Source organism: Ictalurus furcatus, chromosome 28 (assembly GCF_023375685.1).
Source record: "Ictalurus furcatus strain D&B chromosome 28, Billie_1.0, whole genome shotgun sequence".
Taxonomy (NCBI): Eukaryota; Metazoa; Chordata; class Actinopteri; order Siluriformes; family Ictaluridae; genus Ictalurus; species Ictalurus furcatus.
In genome coordinates this window covers 3,886,148-3,901,606 of record NC_071282.1, presented here as the reverse complement: position 1 = coordinate 3,901,606, position 15,459 = coordinate 3,886,148, and the positions used below count along the sequence as shown (strand labels likewise).

General features: G+C 37.1%; 2 protein-coding genes across 3 annotated transcripts; both read right to left on the bottom strand.

The window, feature by feature from the left end:
- Positions 1 to 189: 189 nt before the first annotated feature.
- zgc:194948 (uncharacterized protein LOC796981 homolog) lies at positions 190 to 2,775 on the bottom strand. Its single transcript, XM_053618199.1, has 5 exons — positions 1,928 to 2,775; positions 1,607 to 1,750; positions 1,048 to 1,171; positions 894 to 952; positions 190 to 802 (listed from the first exon to the last, which is right to left on the bottom strand). Exons 1-5 carry the CDS (start codon positions 1,980 to 1,982, stop codon positions 660 to 662), a joined length of 525 nt encoding a protein of 174 aa, XP_053474174.1. The 5' UTR covers positions 1,983 to 2,775; the 3' UTR covers positions 190 to 659.
- A 1,808-nt stretch (positions 2,776 to 4,583) lies between these two features.
- Positions 4,584 to 15,121, bottom strand: pou2f3 (POU class 2 homeobox 3). Of its 2 annotated transcripts, XM_053618194.1 has the most exons (13): positions 14,685 to 15,121; positions 14,256 to 14,312; positions 10,412 to 10,446; positions 9,680 to 9,781; positions 9,457 to 9,562; positions 8,180 to 8,268; positions 7,696 to 7,872; positions 7,370 to 7,511; positions 7,097 to 7,230; positions 6,784 to 6,948; positions 6,540 to 6,582; positions 6,327 to 6,441; positions 4,584 to 5,645 (listed from the first exon to the last, which is right to left on the bottom strand). In XM_053618194.1, exons 2-13 carry the CDS (start codon positions 14,302 to 14,304, stop codon positions 5,606 to 5,608), a joined length of 1,197 nt encoding a protein of 398 aa, XP_053474169.1. In that variant the 5' UTR covers positions 14,305 to 14,312; positions 14,685 to 15,121; the 3' UTR covers positions 4,584 to 5,605. The 2 variants fall into 2 exon arrangements, with proteins under 2 accessions (XP_053474169.1, XP_053474170.1); XM_053618195.1 differs by lacking the exon at positions 14,685 to 15,121 and having other exon boundaries at positions 14,256 to 14,588.
- Positions 15,122 to 15,459: the final 338 nt, after the last annotated feature.

The window sequence follows — 15,459 nt, the reverse complement described above, 5'->3', positions numbered from 1 at the left end:
TATTGTTGTGACCACTGTGTGTATGGTGCCCTGTGAGGTCCCATCACGTCCAGTGTTTTGGATCTACCGTTACCTTGACCAGGATAAAGCACTTACTGAATATGGATGAATGGATGAATGAATGAATGAACTGCGGCTGGATTTTTGAAAGCAGGCCTCGGTATCTAATAAGATTTAAGCACACATGGATATTTGAATCATATTAATATTTATTATTAAATCTGAATGCAGTTAGTCTACCAGTTATAACAGTATATTACAAGAAAACAACACATTACTGAGAAAGAATTGTTTGTATTGAAATGATCAACAAAACAATTGTCAGTGCGTTTGTCATGTTGTGATTAAAGTAGACGATAAATATGTTACAGCAAAAGAAAAAAGATCTTGTGAAATTACTTATTTGAAAAAAAAAGAGACAAATCACCTTTCTACAGCAGAATGATTGTGAAAGGCATAGACCTTATGAAAAGATTTAATCTACAAAATTCTTAGCTTGATAGCTAGTTTAAGTATTTATTTTATTATGTCTTAAGAAAGAAATGGAATAAAATAACCTATTCACTGTCAGTCAAAAGCCTTTGAACACCCCATGTGGCAGTGTATATTTGTGAAGTGTATAATGTGATAGACTTGATTTCTGAACCTGAAGCGTTGTTTTACTCATCACTAGGGGACACCAACGTACTGATGCTGATCCCAATTAGCAGGATAAACGCAGCCACAGACAGGATGACTGTGATCACCACCATTGCTGCGCTGCGTCCTGGAAAGCCAACTTCGATTTCTGTGTAGCTAGATACTGCAAAAAGCCATGTTCGAATGTCAACTATGAGTCACTTTATGTCATCCATGTTTCAGCTCACTTCACAGTTGACCACTTGCAGTGTTACCTGTTCTTGTAGTTGCCATCAGAGGGGTGCTTCTGTACATTCCAATTTTATAGCTAATCCTAAATATACACATAAAGTAAAATGAGTCCCACTTTTTTTATGTGAGGTTCATCAATTAATACAGAAGGTTTTCACACAGAAATTTCACACTCACCTGTACTGTGTGCCATTGGTGAGGTTCATCAGCTGGTATCCGATGTTTCTGCTGAATGCGGTTGGTCCTGTCAGGTCGCCGCTGCTGTTACAGTTTCGAACCGTGAAAATGTTGTACAGGGTGTCTGTTAAGACCAAAGTTCTCCAATGAAACTCACAATTACAACATGATAAAATCTTGATTAAGATCTAATTGTCGTTAGTAAGTAGTGTTCATATTAAACCAATTACAGTTAAATCATACAATGGAGACGCCTTTCATAAATGTTAAATACATGTTTGTTTACAGAAAACATATCAATGATGATAGGCTTCTTTGTCAAATAGCACAGCACAGTTTATTATTAGCCTTAGATTGTGCCATACAGTACCAGTGACTATAGTTACTACAGTACAGAAACAATAACATATTAGAACAAGAGCAGTAATATATACCTATGATTTTCCTTGCAACGGTCAGAGCTGCTGTTGTAGACGATAAACTGATCCGAATCAAAAATTCAACAGAGCTGTGGTGTGTTTTTCGTTTGTTTTGTTTTTTTACACTAAGTAATACATACAGCTTTTATTGGTGTAGCAATTCAGGTACTCCAGGTCCACACTCTGGCCAGCGTAGGTACAGGGAGGCAAACTCAGCAGGAGGGAGTTGATGAATCGGCCCGTGATTACTCTGTCTTCGAATGATAACATGCTGAGTGGAAAATCTGCACCGTACAGATTAACCAGTTAACAAAACACATTTTTGATCAGTTATAAGGAGCAACACAATGGTACTGACTATATCTTTGGAACCATAGTGTTATTCTATGTTATGCTACATCCATAGAATATATCTGTCCTCTACACCTTTCAGTGAATAACACCAGCTTGTCTTGTCTTACCATCAGCGTGGATTAGGGGAAGTAATCCCCCCATGATGAGGAGTACAACCAGCATCTTTGCCCTTGGGTGTAGTTTTGTGACTCCTTGATAAAACGGAATGTTGACAATTGACGACAGATGAGCCAGATCGAGCCGGTGGAAGGGCCAGACGTAATGGAGAGGAAAACAGGTTTCACAAGGTATATATGAAACTACAGCTCTTACAGGATACACACCCTGACGATGGACACTGCATGACAAAATCTACCTTAACTGACATGGTGGCACTGTTTACACTCAACTCTTAAAGGTCTTAAAGGTTTCATTTGCTGCTGACATCAAATCATTGCCTGGAGGAAGAAATTCTCTCGATGACTCATTTTGCACTGTCTATTTGTCTATCTAATAAATATATACACATTTATATATATAAAGTGAAATAGAAAGGTAGTAAAAATGCAGTGTACACCAAGCTCAAACATTTTGGCCCCTTGCAAAGTAACCTTTCAGTAGTATTGATGGCAATTTCTATTTGACTCAGCTCACCAATAAGAGTCGGCTCCAAATCTTTTAACTGGGGATTGTTCTTCTTGGCTTAACTATATTTGAAATTGTCTAATCTAACATCTAATAAACTAAAAAAAAAAAAAATACTACATTGCATTGCATTTCATAAAATGTCATTAAGAATTGTTTCGCCTAAATAAAGCACCTCAAATCTATATTGACAAAAGCAGGAAGCATCCCTGCATTAACGTTACTGAGCCCTACTTTGTCTGTGCTTTGTTACGAAGATTTATTTCCATTTAAACTCTCGTGTCTTACACGCCGCTGAGAATCAAGAGCACACCTCACCATTCATGCAGGCAAACAGCTCAGATGTTGAAAAGAGTTTTCCATGAAAGCATTTAAGTGGTTAGTGAAAATGAACGAATGAATAGATCGTGCTACAAAAAGAACACGAAAGAACGAAAGGATTCAACAGTGCTAGGGTATAATCATTTTTATACTATCATACTCCAGCACTGTTGAATTTTTGAATATGATTAGTTAGAAAGTGTTGATTAATTTCCCATAACAGCAGCTCTGACAGTAGGTTTATATTAATGCGCTCACTCTAATACATGATTATTTCCGTACTAGCTGCTCATTTACAATGAAAATAAAAGGATTCAAATTATTTGTTGTTATTTTACAACAACAACAAAAAAGTGTGTAATCATTGATTTGGTGAAGTTTTCTGTAAGGAGGTGTTTATTTAATGTGTGGAAGGAGTCTCCAGCGTCAGAGCTTTGTAACAGTCACTAAGTTTTCTGACACGGACAAGTCTTCAGGACAGAGAAGTTTGCCCTTTCCGGTTTCTTGGTAACATAACACGCTGCCTTTTGTTGTCTTGTTAACTTTAAAAGACAGAAAAAAGAGAGACTGGTGAAGGAACTGTATATTGCTGGTTGAACATAAGTAATAGCAGGAACTGACTTTATATTTAAACTGTTCAAACATATATATGACATATGATAATGCAGTATGTCCTTCAATAATAAATCAGAAAACTGTAATCACTGACCGATTACTGTGGTAAAAGAGGAATAAAACCCTTCAGGACATTTTGTTATAAGAAAACAAACAATTTCTAGGTGGTAACAGTCAGTAACAATTGTTTTACAGCAGGCTGCATCACATCAGCATGTCCTTGATTATTTTCCTATAAGAGCATGTTTTCCGCTGTTTTATTCCTCGCTAAATTTTTAAGCACATGAAATTCGAACGCAATTTTAAAACATATTTGACAGCAATAATATATATATATATATTTTTTTTTTTAAAAACGTAGACTTCCATCTTTCCTTGCATTATACCTGAATGCTCTCTAGTGGATGAGGATGTTAACACATTAGAATCCAAAAGAAAATCCAGTCAGTTTGCAACGTGTGATATCATCTGACTGTAGGAGGTAGTATCTGCTATGAAGTAAATCCCATCTGATCCCATTATTTCAGTGCTAAACAGGTTTGTACATACTTAACATTTTCTGAATGTTGCAAAATGCACACACTAGTCCCCATGTCAGTAGCTTTTTTTTTTTTTTTTTTGCAAAACTACAAGAGTATAAAAAATAATATATAAAAACTTTAGTTCTATAAATACACACTTTGACGTTTCAGAAGTTTCTTCTTTATGTCCTTTTAGTGGCATAAATATTCCCACCACATTTTAATACAACAAATTCACCTAAAAAAAACAAAATATATATAAAATAAATCTTCTTCTTTTTTTTTTTTTTTGGTCGGTCATCCTAAAAACTATCATGTTATGCAGGTTAACATTAATAACCTAATCAGAATTGTAATTATATTCCTATCTTTATATGGCATAGTATCGAATACTATCCGATACTCTATACTCTAGATACTCTAATATTAACTGCCTTAAAACTTTTTCCATCTCAAAACAACATAGAGTATAAATATCAATCGGGGTCAAGCTTAAAATAATGCTCAAAATAAAACGCAGAACGAGAATGAATACTTTTCTTTCTGTCTAATTCTTCACTTATTGAACTCGAAAGAGTTTCATAAGATTATTAATAAAACATTTTTAAAAAATTATTTGCCACAGTTGTAAATAATATACTCTTTAATAATAAGTGAGTAAAATGTGAAGCAAGGATCAGTGTAAAGTGATTAATCTGTTTAATAAGTGTTAAACAGTTACACATAGAGTCATGTCCAGCATTCAAATGTACACAACATTTCCATTACAAAAAAAATATATATTACGCATCACAGAAAAAACAACAACAAACAAAACAAAACAAAACACAAGCAAAAATAAACAACAGTGATACGTAACCACGTCAAAGGCAAAGTGTGAAAATTACAGCACTTCAAATGCTTCGGACCACTTCATAAGGAAAAGGCGGGGGGGGGGGGGGGGGGAACAATCAAACACCCTTTTCCACTACATATTACTTCCACTTCCAAATGCATGTTCATAACAGTTTAACTTACAAAAGCAGACATTTATAAAATAGGAAACTGAGTAAGATTTAATGAGCCTTCGAGTACCGACTGCAGTGATAAATGCTACCTAGTGAAGTCATTGAAGACCGCACACTTATAACTGAAAACAATCTGATGCTTGAAATATTTGCGTAATTTAAACTCTCAAGTCATCTAGTGTGATCTAAATATATTACGTTGAAATATGGGCTGAAGAGGAGAATAGATATGTAAACATCCATCCATCCATCTTCTATACCGCTTATCCTTCTCAGGGTCACGGGAAACCTGGAGCCCATCCCAGGGAGCATGGGCAGGAGGTGGGGTACACCCTGGACAGGGTGATATGTAAACATTGTCTTTGAAAAGTAATATCTCATTACGCTTTTCAGAACTGTGGCTTTACCACCACTATATATAAACTTGAAATGTTTTATAGACCTACTGTTTGATCTTGAAATGAACAGATGAGTGAAATTTCGTCATTATTGCTGAAAGGAACTAACGAGACAGGGATTGTTTTGGGGTTTATTTTCCAGTAACTGGAACCGTGAAACTTCAGTACTCAAGCAGTACGGAAATGTATAAATCAGAGCATTGTTTCCTTTCCTGTCCAAACAAACTGTAAACATTTGATGTTTTTGTGTGGGGGGAGGGGTGGGAGGTGGGGGGGTGATGGAGGGTTCTAGACACTTCTCAGTGGTGATACGCAGTACTGTTCCAACGATACCAGGATCTGGAAGAAAAGAGAGAGTAGTTCAAATCACATTCACTGTGACTGCTGTCTGCTGTAGTATATGAAGAACTTGTATTATAAGCATGCATACGCTCATATACACTCACTGTACACCTGCTCGTTCATGCAATTATTCAGTCGGAAACAGGCCAAGAGCTTCAGTTCATTTTCAAACATCAGAGTGCTGAGATGTTTTTCTGCACACTACGGTCATAAAGAGTGGTTATTTGAGTTGCCTTAGCCTTCCTGTCAGCATGAGCCGTTCTCTTCTGGCTGCTCTCATTAACAAGGCGTTTCTACCTGCAGAACTGTAGATGTTTTTTTGTTTTTTGCTCAATTCTGTGTAGACTGTAAAGACTGTTGTGCATGAAAATCCCAGGAGATCAGAAGTTTCTGAAATACTCCAACCAAACCAGCCTGACTGGCACCAACAACCATGCTACAGTCAGTGTCACTGAGAACTCATTTCCCCTCATGCTGATGTTTGATGTGAACATTACCTAAAGCTCTTGACTTGTATCTGCATGAGTTTATGCATATCGCTGCTGCCACATGATTGGCTGATTGGATAATTGCATGCATAAGCAGATTTTTTCTGAACAATCAAGAAATTGAGGTACAGATACATGCTGCATTAATATATCCGGTGGCATCATTGTGCTGTAAATCGATGAGGTTTACCCTGTGGGATTGAAGGATTGATTGACCCCTTGTGATGTCAGAGGACTGGAGGACGAAGACAGAGTGTTGGGAGAAGAGCCGCGAGTCGGGCTGTTAGGAGACGAGCTGCTCGACACTGTAGATGAAAAAGTACCACTTATTACTACACTGATCAACTAATATGAACTTTTAGATTTCTTCCTATAAATATGTACGTGCAAAAAAACATCTTACCGCCTCCTGAAGCAAGAGGACTGAATGGTCTGCCAGATGCAGGCTGAAATAAGAAGCAACTTGTGTTACAGTTTGTATAGATTGAACAACAACGTCCTTTTTTCAGGTACAATAACTCTTAATTATAAGTGGCTGTAATCATCTTTTGGTAATCCAGATACTGGATTTCATGGATGATGGAACTGATGAAGGTTGATGGAAAGAATAACATCAGATCTCTTGAAAAAAACAAACAACAACTCACCAGTCTGGGATTGTAGTTGTGCGATTTTATAGGCGAGGTGGCGACTGGACAATAGATCCTCTTCTCCTTCTGTCGTCGGTTGCAAAACCACACCCGCACCACTTCCTTTTCCATCGACAGCTGCTCCGAGATCATAGTGATCTCCTCAGAGTTCGGTTTGGGATTCTGAAAAAAGAAGGCGCGCTACTTATGTCGCAACTAAAATCAGTTACGACTTGCCACAGCCTGAGCCCACGTGTAGAAATCCTGACAATACCACTTAACTACAGGTTGGCATCTAAGCATTTTGGCTTGAGTCAATCAAAAAACTCACATCTATGAAGCGTTTCTCCAATGTGAGCTTGATGTTGGTCTCAATACTCGTCCTCTTTTTCCTCTTCCTCCCATATCCTTCCATAAGAGGTGGTAAAGTTGCAGGATTAGCCATCGAGTCAGAGGGTGAGTTTTCTGAGAATGGTCAAAGTATGGTAGATGGTTAAAACACTCAAAAACAAACAAACAAACAAACAAACAAAAAACTGGTAGCAAACATAAATCTTTGTTACTTCTGATATTATATTGGGTCACTCTATATGTATTTGTTTACCTGCATCACTGAGCCACTTCTCCAGCAATGGTTTGAGCTTGCACATGTTCTTGAAACTGAGATTGAGAGCCTCAAAGCGGGAAATTGTGGTTTGACTGAAATCATTTCCATAGAGCTTCCCCATAGCCAAACCCACATCTCCCTGAAAGTAGAACCATCAGATTAACATTTCATTTGATGTCTTTAAACCTTTGGTCCTCTGCCTACTTTTTCATCAAAAATTATTGAGGCTGCGAATAAAATAAAATGCACTCTGAAGCCAGTTCCCCTTCAAGGTAGTTATTGATATCTGTCTGAAAAGTTCTTTTGAATATATAGGTCATTGCCTGTGTGAAGCCCAGCTTGATGCGCCGTTGTTTGAAAGACTTGGCAAACTGCTCCAGTTCCTCCAGGTCACTTGGCTCGTCTTGCTGCGAAGCACCCACGTGCTTAGGCACTTGTAAGTGAGGCATGTCCAAGTGTGCATCCATGGAGGACCCAGCCAAGCCTGTTCGTCCCATTGCCTGTGCAGATAAAAACTATAGATCAGTTAAATAGATTTTAAGTTCTCAATTTAGTCCATGGGGATGCCCAGCCAGGCGGCATTGTTCTTGTGTTCCGGTTTCTGACACACCTAAGCCAGTTGATTATAAATCTAGGAAGCAAGAGCCTGGAGCTACTCTATTATCCTATTTTTGCCTTTTGTCTTAAAAGTAAGCATTTAATTCAGTTGACTTGTGATATTAGAACAGGCTGGAGATGGGGTTCCTGAGGACTGGATTGAGAAACTATAATAATTATAGCAGGGATGTGATGAACTGTTTCGTTTACCTGAGGCGTGAGGGCCAGTCCAGGCTGGTGCTGCAGGAGACTAGGCTGGGTCTGAGAGGGCAAGGACAGGAGATTTGGCTGCAGTAGTGCTACAAGACAAAATAAGGCACAATCAACATAATAAGGCAACCTGCCTTTATCATACTTTACAACAGGATCACTATTAGATGATCGATTCTGATTGATTCTATAACAGAACCTTCCGGCTGCAAGGTTTATATCAATGCACTAATTTGAATACGTTATCATTTCTATACTAATAGCTTACGCAAGGACTTCCATGGCAGACAATCCTCATAAACAAATTTTTAAAACGTGTGTAATTGTTGATATAGTGATGTTTTCTGTGGGGAGATATTGATATATTTTTTGCATTTTTAGGAGCTGTTAATGCTTTGTAACAGTCAGAGGTAAGTTTCTTTACGTTTTCTGACATGAGAAAATCTAGACCATCTCCAATCTTTGTCTTAGAAATAGAAAAATATTTCGATATAGAAAAAAAAGGAGAAGCTGGTGAGGAAATTAATGTGTATAGCGGCTGCACTGTAAGCGATAATAGGAACTAACTTGTATCAAGGATGTTCCACAACATTACAATACAAGGTTACAAATGGATAAAACGTATGACGTGCCATTTATTAATAAATACAATATTTTAATCAATGGAAAATTGCTATGGGGACTTTGAGGAATGCTATTATCACAAAATAATTAACTTTGGGGTGGTATCATTAACTAAGGGATGACTGGTTTAACCTTATAGGGAATTCTTATTATCTTTATCTTTATTATCTTTATTACTTATCTTTATCTTATTGGTCAGAAGGTGTTGATTGCAAGGCAAATCGGTTTTGTATTAACACGCTCGTTCTAATATGTTATCGTGTCTATAGTAACGAATCAATCACTAGGATTTGTATGCCGGACATAATCTAAGCCTAATTAACAAATGAATATAAAATGTATAATTGTTGATATGGTGAAGTGTTATGTGAGGAGACATTTATTTGACGTTTATGGAAGTAGTCTCCAGTATCAGCACTCTGTTTGTTTGTTTGTTTTATTAACTCCAAGAAGGAGAAAAAAAGAGAAAAGAACGAGAGGCTGGTGTGGGAACTGGCACGTTTTCACCTTGTGTTTGTTTGTTTTTTTGCATCCAGTGACATAGGACCAATGTGTGTTTATAGAAGTTGCTCATTTAAATTGATATAATAATGCGTATTGTTCAGGAAGTATAATGCTATAAATATCTCTAGCTATTGCTATAAATGACTGACCTTGGTGTCCAGTCTGAGCCTGGGAGAGGAGGAAAGGCGAAGATGAGGAAAGGTGTGAGCCAGACATGAGGACCAGCTGGGGAAGTGGGTGCAGCGATGGCAACTCCTGAAAACACAATACACAAAAGTGTTCATGATACACCTATCTGTCACCCATAAGCCTATCATAAGAAATAACATGTGATTCAGTGTATAATCCGTGGTAGGAATGTTCATGGCGTACCCCAGGCAGCTGCCCTGTTGGAGCTGGCGAACCCTGCGTGAGGTGACATGTCTTATGCGACGAGGCCGAGTGAGGGGAATCGTTCAGGTCCTCTGTCTTTATCTAGAAACCAGGAAATACCAAGTTACATTGTGCATCAAAACTGCATCCCAGTTATCCCTACACAAGTAGCAGTGCACTTGTAATTCTGACAGAAGAAACTAATAATTTAATTGGTCACATCCACTTGGTCTTGGGAGAATTTGATTAAACTATGTATTACTACTGTGTATTATGTTTGCGTGTAATAGATTGGATGAAAGTCACATGTACGCTGGTGTCCGTTTGTGTGCGCGTGCGTGTGTGTGTGTGTGTGTGTGTGTGTGTGTGTGTGTGTGTGTGTGTGTGTGTGTGTGTTCACACCAAGGCTGTTTGACTTGTTCAACAGGAGAGAGCTTTTGAAAAACATTCCTTCCCTGCCCTCAGGCTAGAGCATATGCAAATGGGAACCTGAGGCTAGTTCCTGTACATGGGATACAGTACAGTCCTCTGCATAGCATGACATGAGAAAAAGGGCCAACGTGACTTATACTAATTCAAAGTTAATTATGACTGACATGCATTACATTGCAGTAAAAAAAAAAAAAGATAATCAAAACATTTACAGAGTTGCCGTTAACATACGTAGGTAGTTTCTTTGACATCCAAACTGACTGATTTACTCTTTAATAAATTATTAACATGTGCATTTACCTGTCTTGTGAAATCAATGCCATTTTGTTCGATTTCTGCAGAAAGAAGGGAACATAATTATACTGAATGTATATAAATATATTTATATATGTATTCTCTCTATAAAACTAGCAATTAACTAGCTTCTCAATTATTGCTGTCTCAGTGGGTCTTTTGGGGCCTTTTGTGCTACGTTAACCATTATGGATGTAGAGTTTTGTCAAGGCCTCCACTGAGTTCAAAGGTTGTTTGGTCCAGGTAATCTGCCCTGATTTGAAATTCAAATAGGGCCGTGTGAGGCTGTGGTTAGCGCATCAGTGCTCGCTCGTCCTCCATTATGGAAATCGGCGCTCCTCCCCGAGCCAAACTTCCAGTATGGAAATGAAGCACCCATGCAAATGGGAATGTATCCATGGCAACCTTTCGCAAGCCCTCATATTTGAATGTTTACAAACCCCCAGGTGCATCGCTGGCTCGTTCTTTCTCTGTTAAAGTCTTTCTCTCTTTCTCTCACATAAACATCGCAGATACCATAGGGCTCAAATAGGGTTTTCTTTTAAAACCTACAATTTTGTACAATTTTGATTAATTAGACCTTCTCAAGAAGTCCAAAATTACTTACTGAATCCGTTATGAAACAAATTGCACTTAACAATAATTAAGTATAAGGGGTTCGTCCTTACTTATTATTATTTGAGATTACACTATTTAACAGCAGGACAAAACTTGTTTTAAGCCTGTTTGGGAAACTTTTGGAATGAATATGACTATCCTAAGACGGAATATCCTGTTTATGTATAAGTAGCATTTCCCCCCCCCTCAAAGTAGTTATTTTGTGTTATGTTGTATATTTTGTCATGTACTTTATATATTTGAACATGTTCTACTCTTGTAGGTAACAATAAAATTGCTCACCATTCAGGTACACGTAACTGCTCTATGTATTCGTTTACGGTGGCTTTTGCAGATCTCAATAGTTGACACATTGTAGACTGTTTTCCTGCATTAAATTAGCTCTCTGATGAAATACAGGTTTAGTCTCCTTCAAGGAGCAACAAAGAAATAATAGTGTATATGTTATGTTAGAATTGCAAGCTGGCTGTTCATTCTATTTTTGTGCTATATATCTGAGATATTTGCTAAGACTAGCCCAGGAGGTACTGCTGTAGCAACAACAACAGCCTGTTTAACCAAGTCTGATTCTGCATGTAATAGTTCTTACATATAAACATGTTTTCTGAATATTTAAAATGTGGAATAAGGCCTGTTCTCAGCTTATTCAGCTTATGATGGAACATACACGTCGGGTTAGGTTTCATTGAACCTTTGAAGTCCTTGATCGTTTGGTAAGAAACTTGAACCAAATATGTAATAATTTGTTCATTTTAGTAGGATTTTAAAAAAGCCTAAAACTATCTATGCTTATAACTATAGCTTTAGTTATAATCATAATTATGATTACAGTATTGCTTATTATCATCATAGTTATTGTTATTTTTTTTTTAAATATAAGTATTATCTTAATTTTATTTCCCATTGTATTTCCCATCATAGTTATAATTATAGTTATACCTTTAGTACAATTATTGTCATAGTCAAAGGTGTAGTTCTCATCATAGCTTTTGTTATATTAAATATAGCATAGTTATAGTTACTGTTATAAACACAGATATAGTTATAACTATAGTTCTTGTAACACATACCACATATCATTATGATTATGAATTGGTTATTATGATTATATAATTATATAAGTCTTGATGATGTAATTATATAATTATAGTTTAATGATAGTTGAATGTTTAATTATAGTTTTGTTATGGTTATAGGCCTATTTAAAGCCATATTTATTGTCAAAGTTATAGTAATACCTTTGTAGTTATTTTAGTCATTAGAATTCTAGTTATAGAATAGATCTAATTATAGTTATTGTTGTAACTATAATGTATTATAAAGTAGTACTTACCAAGATAATAATAATTATAGTTAAATTCTAGTTATAACTTTAGCGTGGTTAGTTATAAGATTATTTATAAGCATAGTTATTTTCATAGGTAGAATTATTGTTATGTAATTGGGAAAGTTATTGTCATAGCCAAAGTTATATTTATAGTAAAAGATATTTTCATAGTTATAATTTTGTAGTTATTTTCATAGTTATTTTCATATATTTTCATAGTAGTAGTTGGAATTATATTTCCACAGGTAATATTAACTATTATAGTTACAAGATAGTTCTACAAATATTCTTGTTACATAGTTATAATTGTATATTATCGCCTATAACATAGTTAACGTTTGACTACTAAAATTCCACTATAAACAATCTTATGGAGGAAACAGTATATAAAATGTCATAATAACTCTTTATTACCCTACAAAACAGTGTTATCCTGTTGCTAATGATACGAATATGTTTGCACCTGTGTACAGGTAAAGCCTGAAACTGATATTTAGTATTACAGGAAACGATGCTACACAAAACAGTCATTTACAATATTGTGCTCTCTCTGAATCCAAGTTCCTCATTTCATACCGTTGTGTTCCGTATGGAGGCAACTATCTCTGTGTCGGTATGGCCTAAGGGTATGACCGCTTCACTGCAAACAGTCTACCACCCCCATGCACATGCACACGCACATGCACACACACACACACACATATCCTGGTACACTGCTATGTCCTTGATGAACATCACGCCCCAGAGCTCTACGCATCTCTTTTTATCTCCTCACAGTTTAGGCACTACAAACCTGACTCCACACACCATAAACAGGTTCAGGTAGTCTTAACTTTACACATCTGCACAAATGAACGACTCAGCAGTTTTACTATAGAGGTGGTAGGACATATCTGATGCAGTAGTCACACTACACAACTACTCTTGATTTATTGGTGGTAAACTGATGAGCTGGTTGTTATACATCGTGGAAAACACATAACGTAAGTTTATGCAATGAACGACTGTGTTAATCTCACAACAGAAAGTGTGGTATCGATCATCGAATTAGTGACAGTATTAGGAATAAGAAGGGGGTGGGGGGGGGAGGGCACAAACAAACAAACACTTGGATTAATGTACGTCAGTCGAGAACGTCATTAAGGGTTTTGCACAGACCTGCCTGAGAAAAAGACCATGACAGCCTAGACAAAGAGCAGAACTCACTGGTCAAAACCACAAACGGCTCTGATGAGAGACACAAGGAAGCTCGTGCCTTTCTTGTGAAAACACCTCGACCGATGGGAGAGGCACATCAACAAATAAAGTTGAAACGGATTACAAATAAAGCACTAAAAACTCATTAATAAAGCATTAAAGCACTAAGTAAGCATTGATACGATAACAAACAAACAAACAATCTCATTTACATTTACTTTACATTCACTCCTGTCCATTTAATGATAATGAAATTCAGTAACTTTAGGGTTTCTTCAATTTCAAAAAGCACTTTGACCCAAAATAAGAAATTAACAATCACTATATAGCACCTGGAACATTCAGTGCTTTGATGCCAAACATGGAAACAGTTAGTTTAAGTTGCAATTGTGCTTCCTAAGCTAATCAAATGCATTGCGTTGTATGAAAATGTTATGTTTTGATATACTGACATCAACTCTGCAGCGCTTTATAATCCTATAAAAACTTAAACATGTAGCCCATTATAATATAAAACAAGTGAACAATTTCCTTCTGACTATTTTACTTTCTTCTATTGAACAGTTTCCCCGTTGTCAAGAGTGCAACATGTTGTAAAAGTGTGTCGACGGATTATATTTTTCCCCTCGCAAAATTTCACGGTGAAATTCCATCAAACTCAAAATAAAGGTCTAGCTCATTCCTCGTAACTGATGAATAGCTTCTTACCTGTGTGATCATGCTGAGGATTCCTCTGTTCGACAGCCTCTGTGCTCATCTTAATATCTGTAATGATAAATATAGCTGATTTTCCTACTTTATGCGCACACTGGGCCAATTCATGGCCCGGTCAGGAAAATGAACTTGAGGTTTTATTCTAATGGGTCCGACTTTGAAAAGGTCTCCTTTATGTAAAGGGCTTGTTGTAATATTCATAAGGGCTGAGGGGATCCCTGCTCAGCCTCCAACCTCCAGCCGCCAGTCGCTCAGGCCCTCCTCCATAATCTCTTCTAGTCAAAACCATTTAAGTGGGTCAATATGCTGTGCAAGCAAGAGACCACGCAAAGAGATATGATTCTGCAAAACGGTTACAGACGTGAACTACAGAGAAGAGACGCGAGAGTCTGTCTGCAAGGAATTTCAATTTAAAGTACTCACCTTCAAAAAAAAGAGGAGATTCTGACTTCTTCTACAATCCTGAGTCGGTCATGAATGAAAGAAGGAGCAAGATGCACACAGGAGGTTACGGAGAAACTTCAACATTTGGCACAAGTGGGTTCGGGGAGAAGTATTCACCTTTTTCACGATCCCACACAAGCTGATAGACAGGCGATTTGCATAAGGCCCACAGTGCGTCCTATCCAGACGCACTCTTTTTGCATAAAACAACACAGAGGGAGACGACAAACTGCAAAAGCTCAGGTGAGTGAGTGAGTCTGTGTGTGTGTGTGTGTGTGTGCGTGCGCGCGCACACGTGTGTCACTTCTCAAACCTGAAATGTGTCTGTTTCTTGCCTGCAGTGTTTATATTGACACAAAAGCATGCTTGTAAAGGTTTAAAGGGGTGATAAGGTAGCGATCTTGCGAATGACTGAAGTCCACTATGGCGTTCAGTATAAAATAGGAAAAAGTTCTCATCTTATTTAATGATTTGAACATGTTGTTGTGTTTTATTAAATTCCTAATAATGATTTAAAAAAAAAAAAACCACACACACACCCTAATAAACTGCTTTATCTGCTTAAATTGCTAGTTTTTCTTCCACCTCCTACTTTCACTCACTACACTTCAAAAGAAAGATCTTCATTTCTCTCTAATCATATATTTACAAAGTAATCATGTGACTTTTGAACCTTTTTAACAACTTTACTTGATGTGACACTAAGAATACGACCCAATACAATTCGTATTTACCACAGCAGTTTGTATCGTGG

Bases quoted from the DNA above. Each gene is read 5' to 3' on its own strand.
- pou2f3 (XM_053618194.1), bottom strand. From the start codon at position 14,304: ATGAGCACAGAGGCTGTCGAACAGAGGAATCCTCAGCATGATCACACA. The intron at 9,563-9,679 runs GTACGCCATGAA...TTGTGTTTTCAG, and splicing joins CAACAGGGCAGCTGCCTGGG to GAGTTGCCATCGCTGCACCC. The intron at 6,949-7,096 runs GTGAGTTTTTTG...TTCTTTTTTCAG, and splicing joins TGGAGAAACGCTTCATAGAT to AATCCCAAACCGAACTCTGA.
- zgc:194948 (XM_053618199.1), bottom strand. From the start codon at position 1,982: ATGCTGGTTGTACTCCTCATCATGGGGGGATTACTTCCCCTAATCCAC. The intron at 1,751-1,927 runs GTAAGACAAGAC...TGTACGGTGCAG, and splicing joins TCCCCTAATCCACGCTGATG to ATTTTCCACTCAGCATGTTA. The intron at 803-893 runs GTAACACTGCAA...GGCTTTTTGCAG, and splicing joins GATGGCAACTACAAGAACAG to TATCTAGCTACACAGAAATC.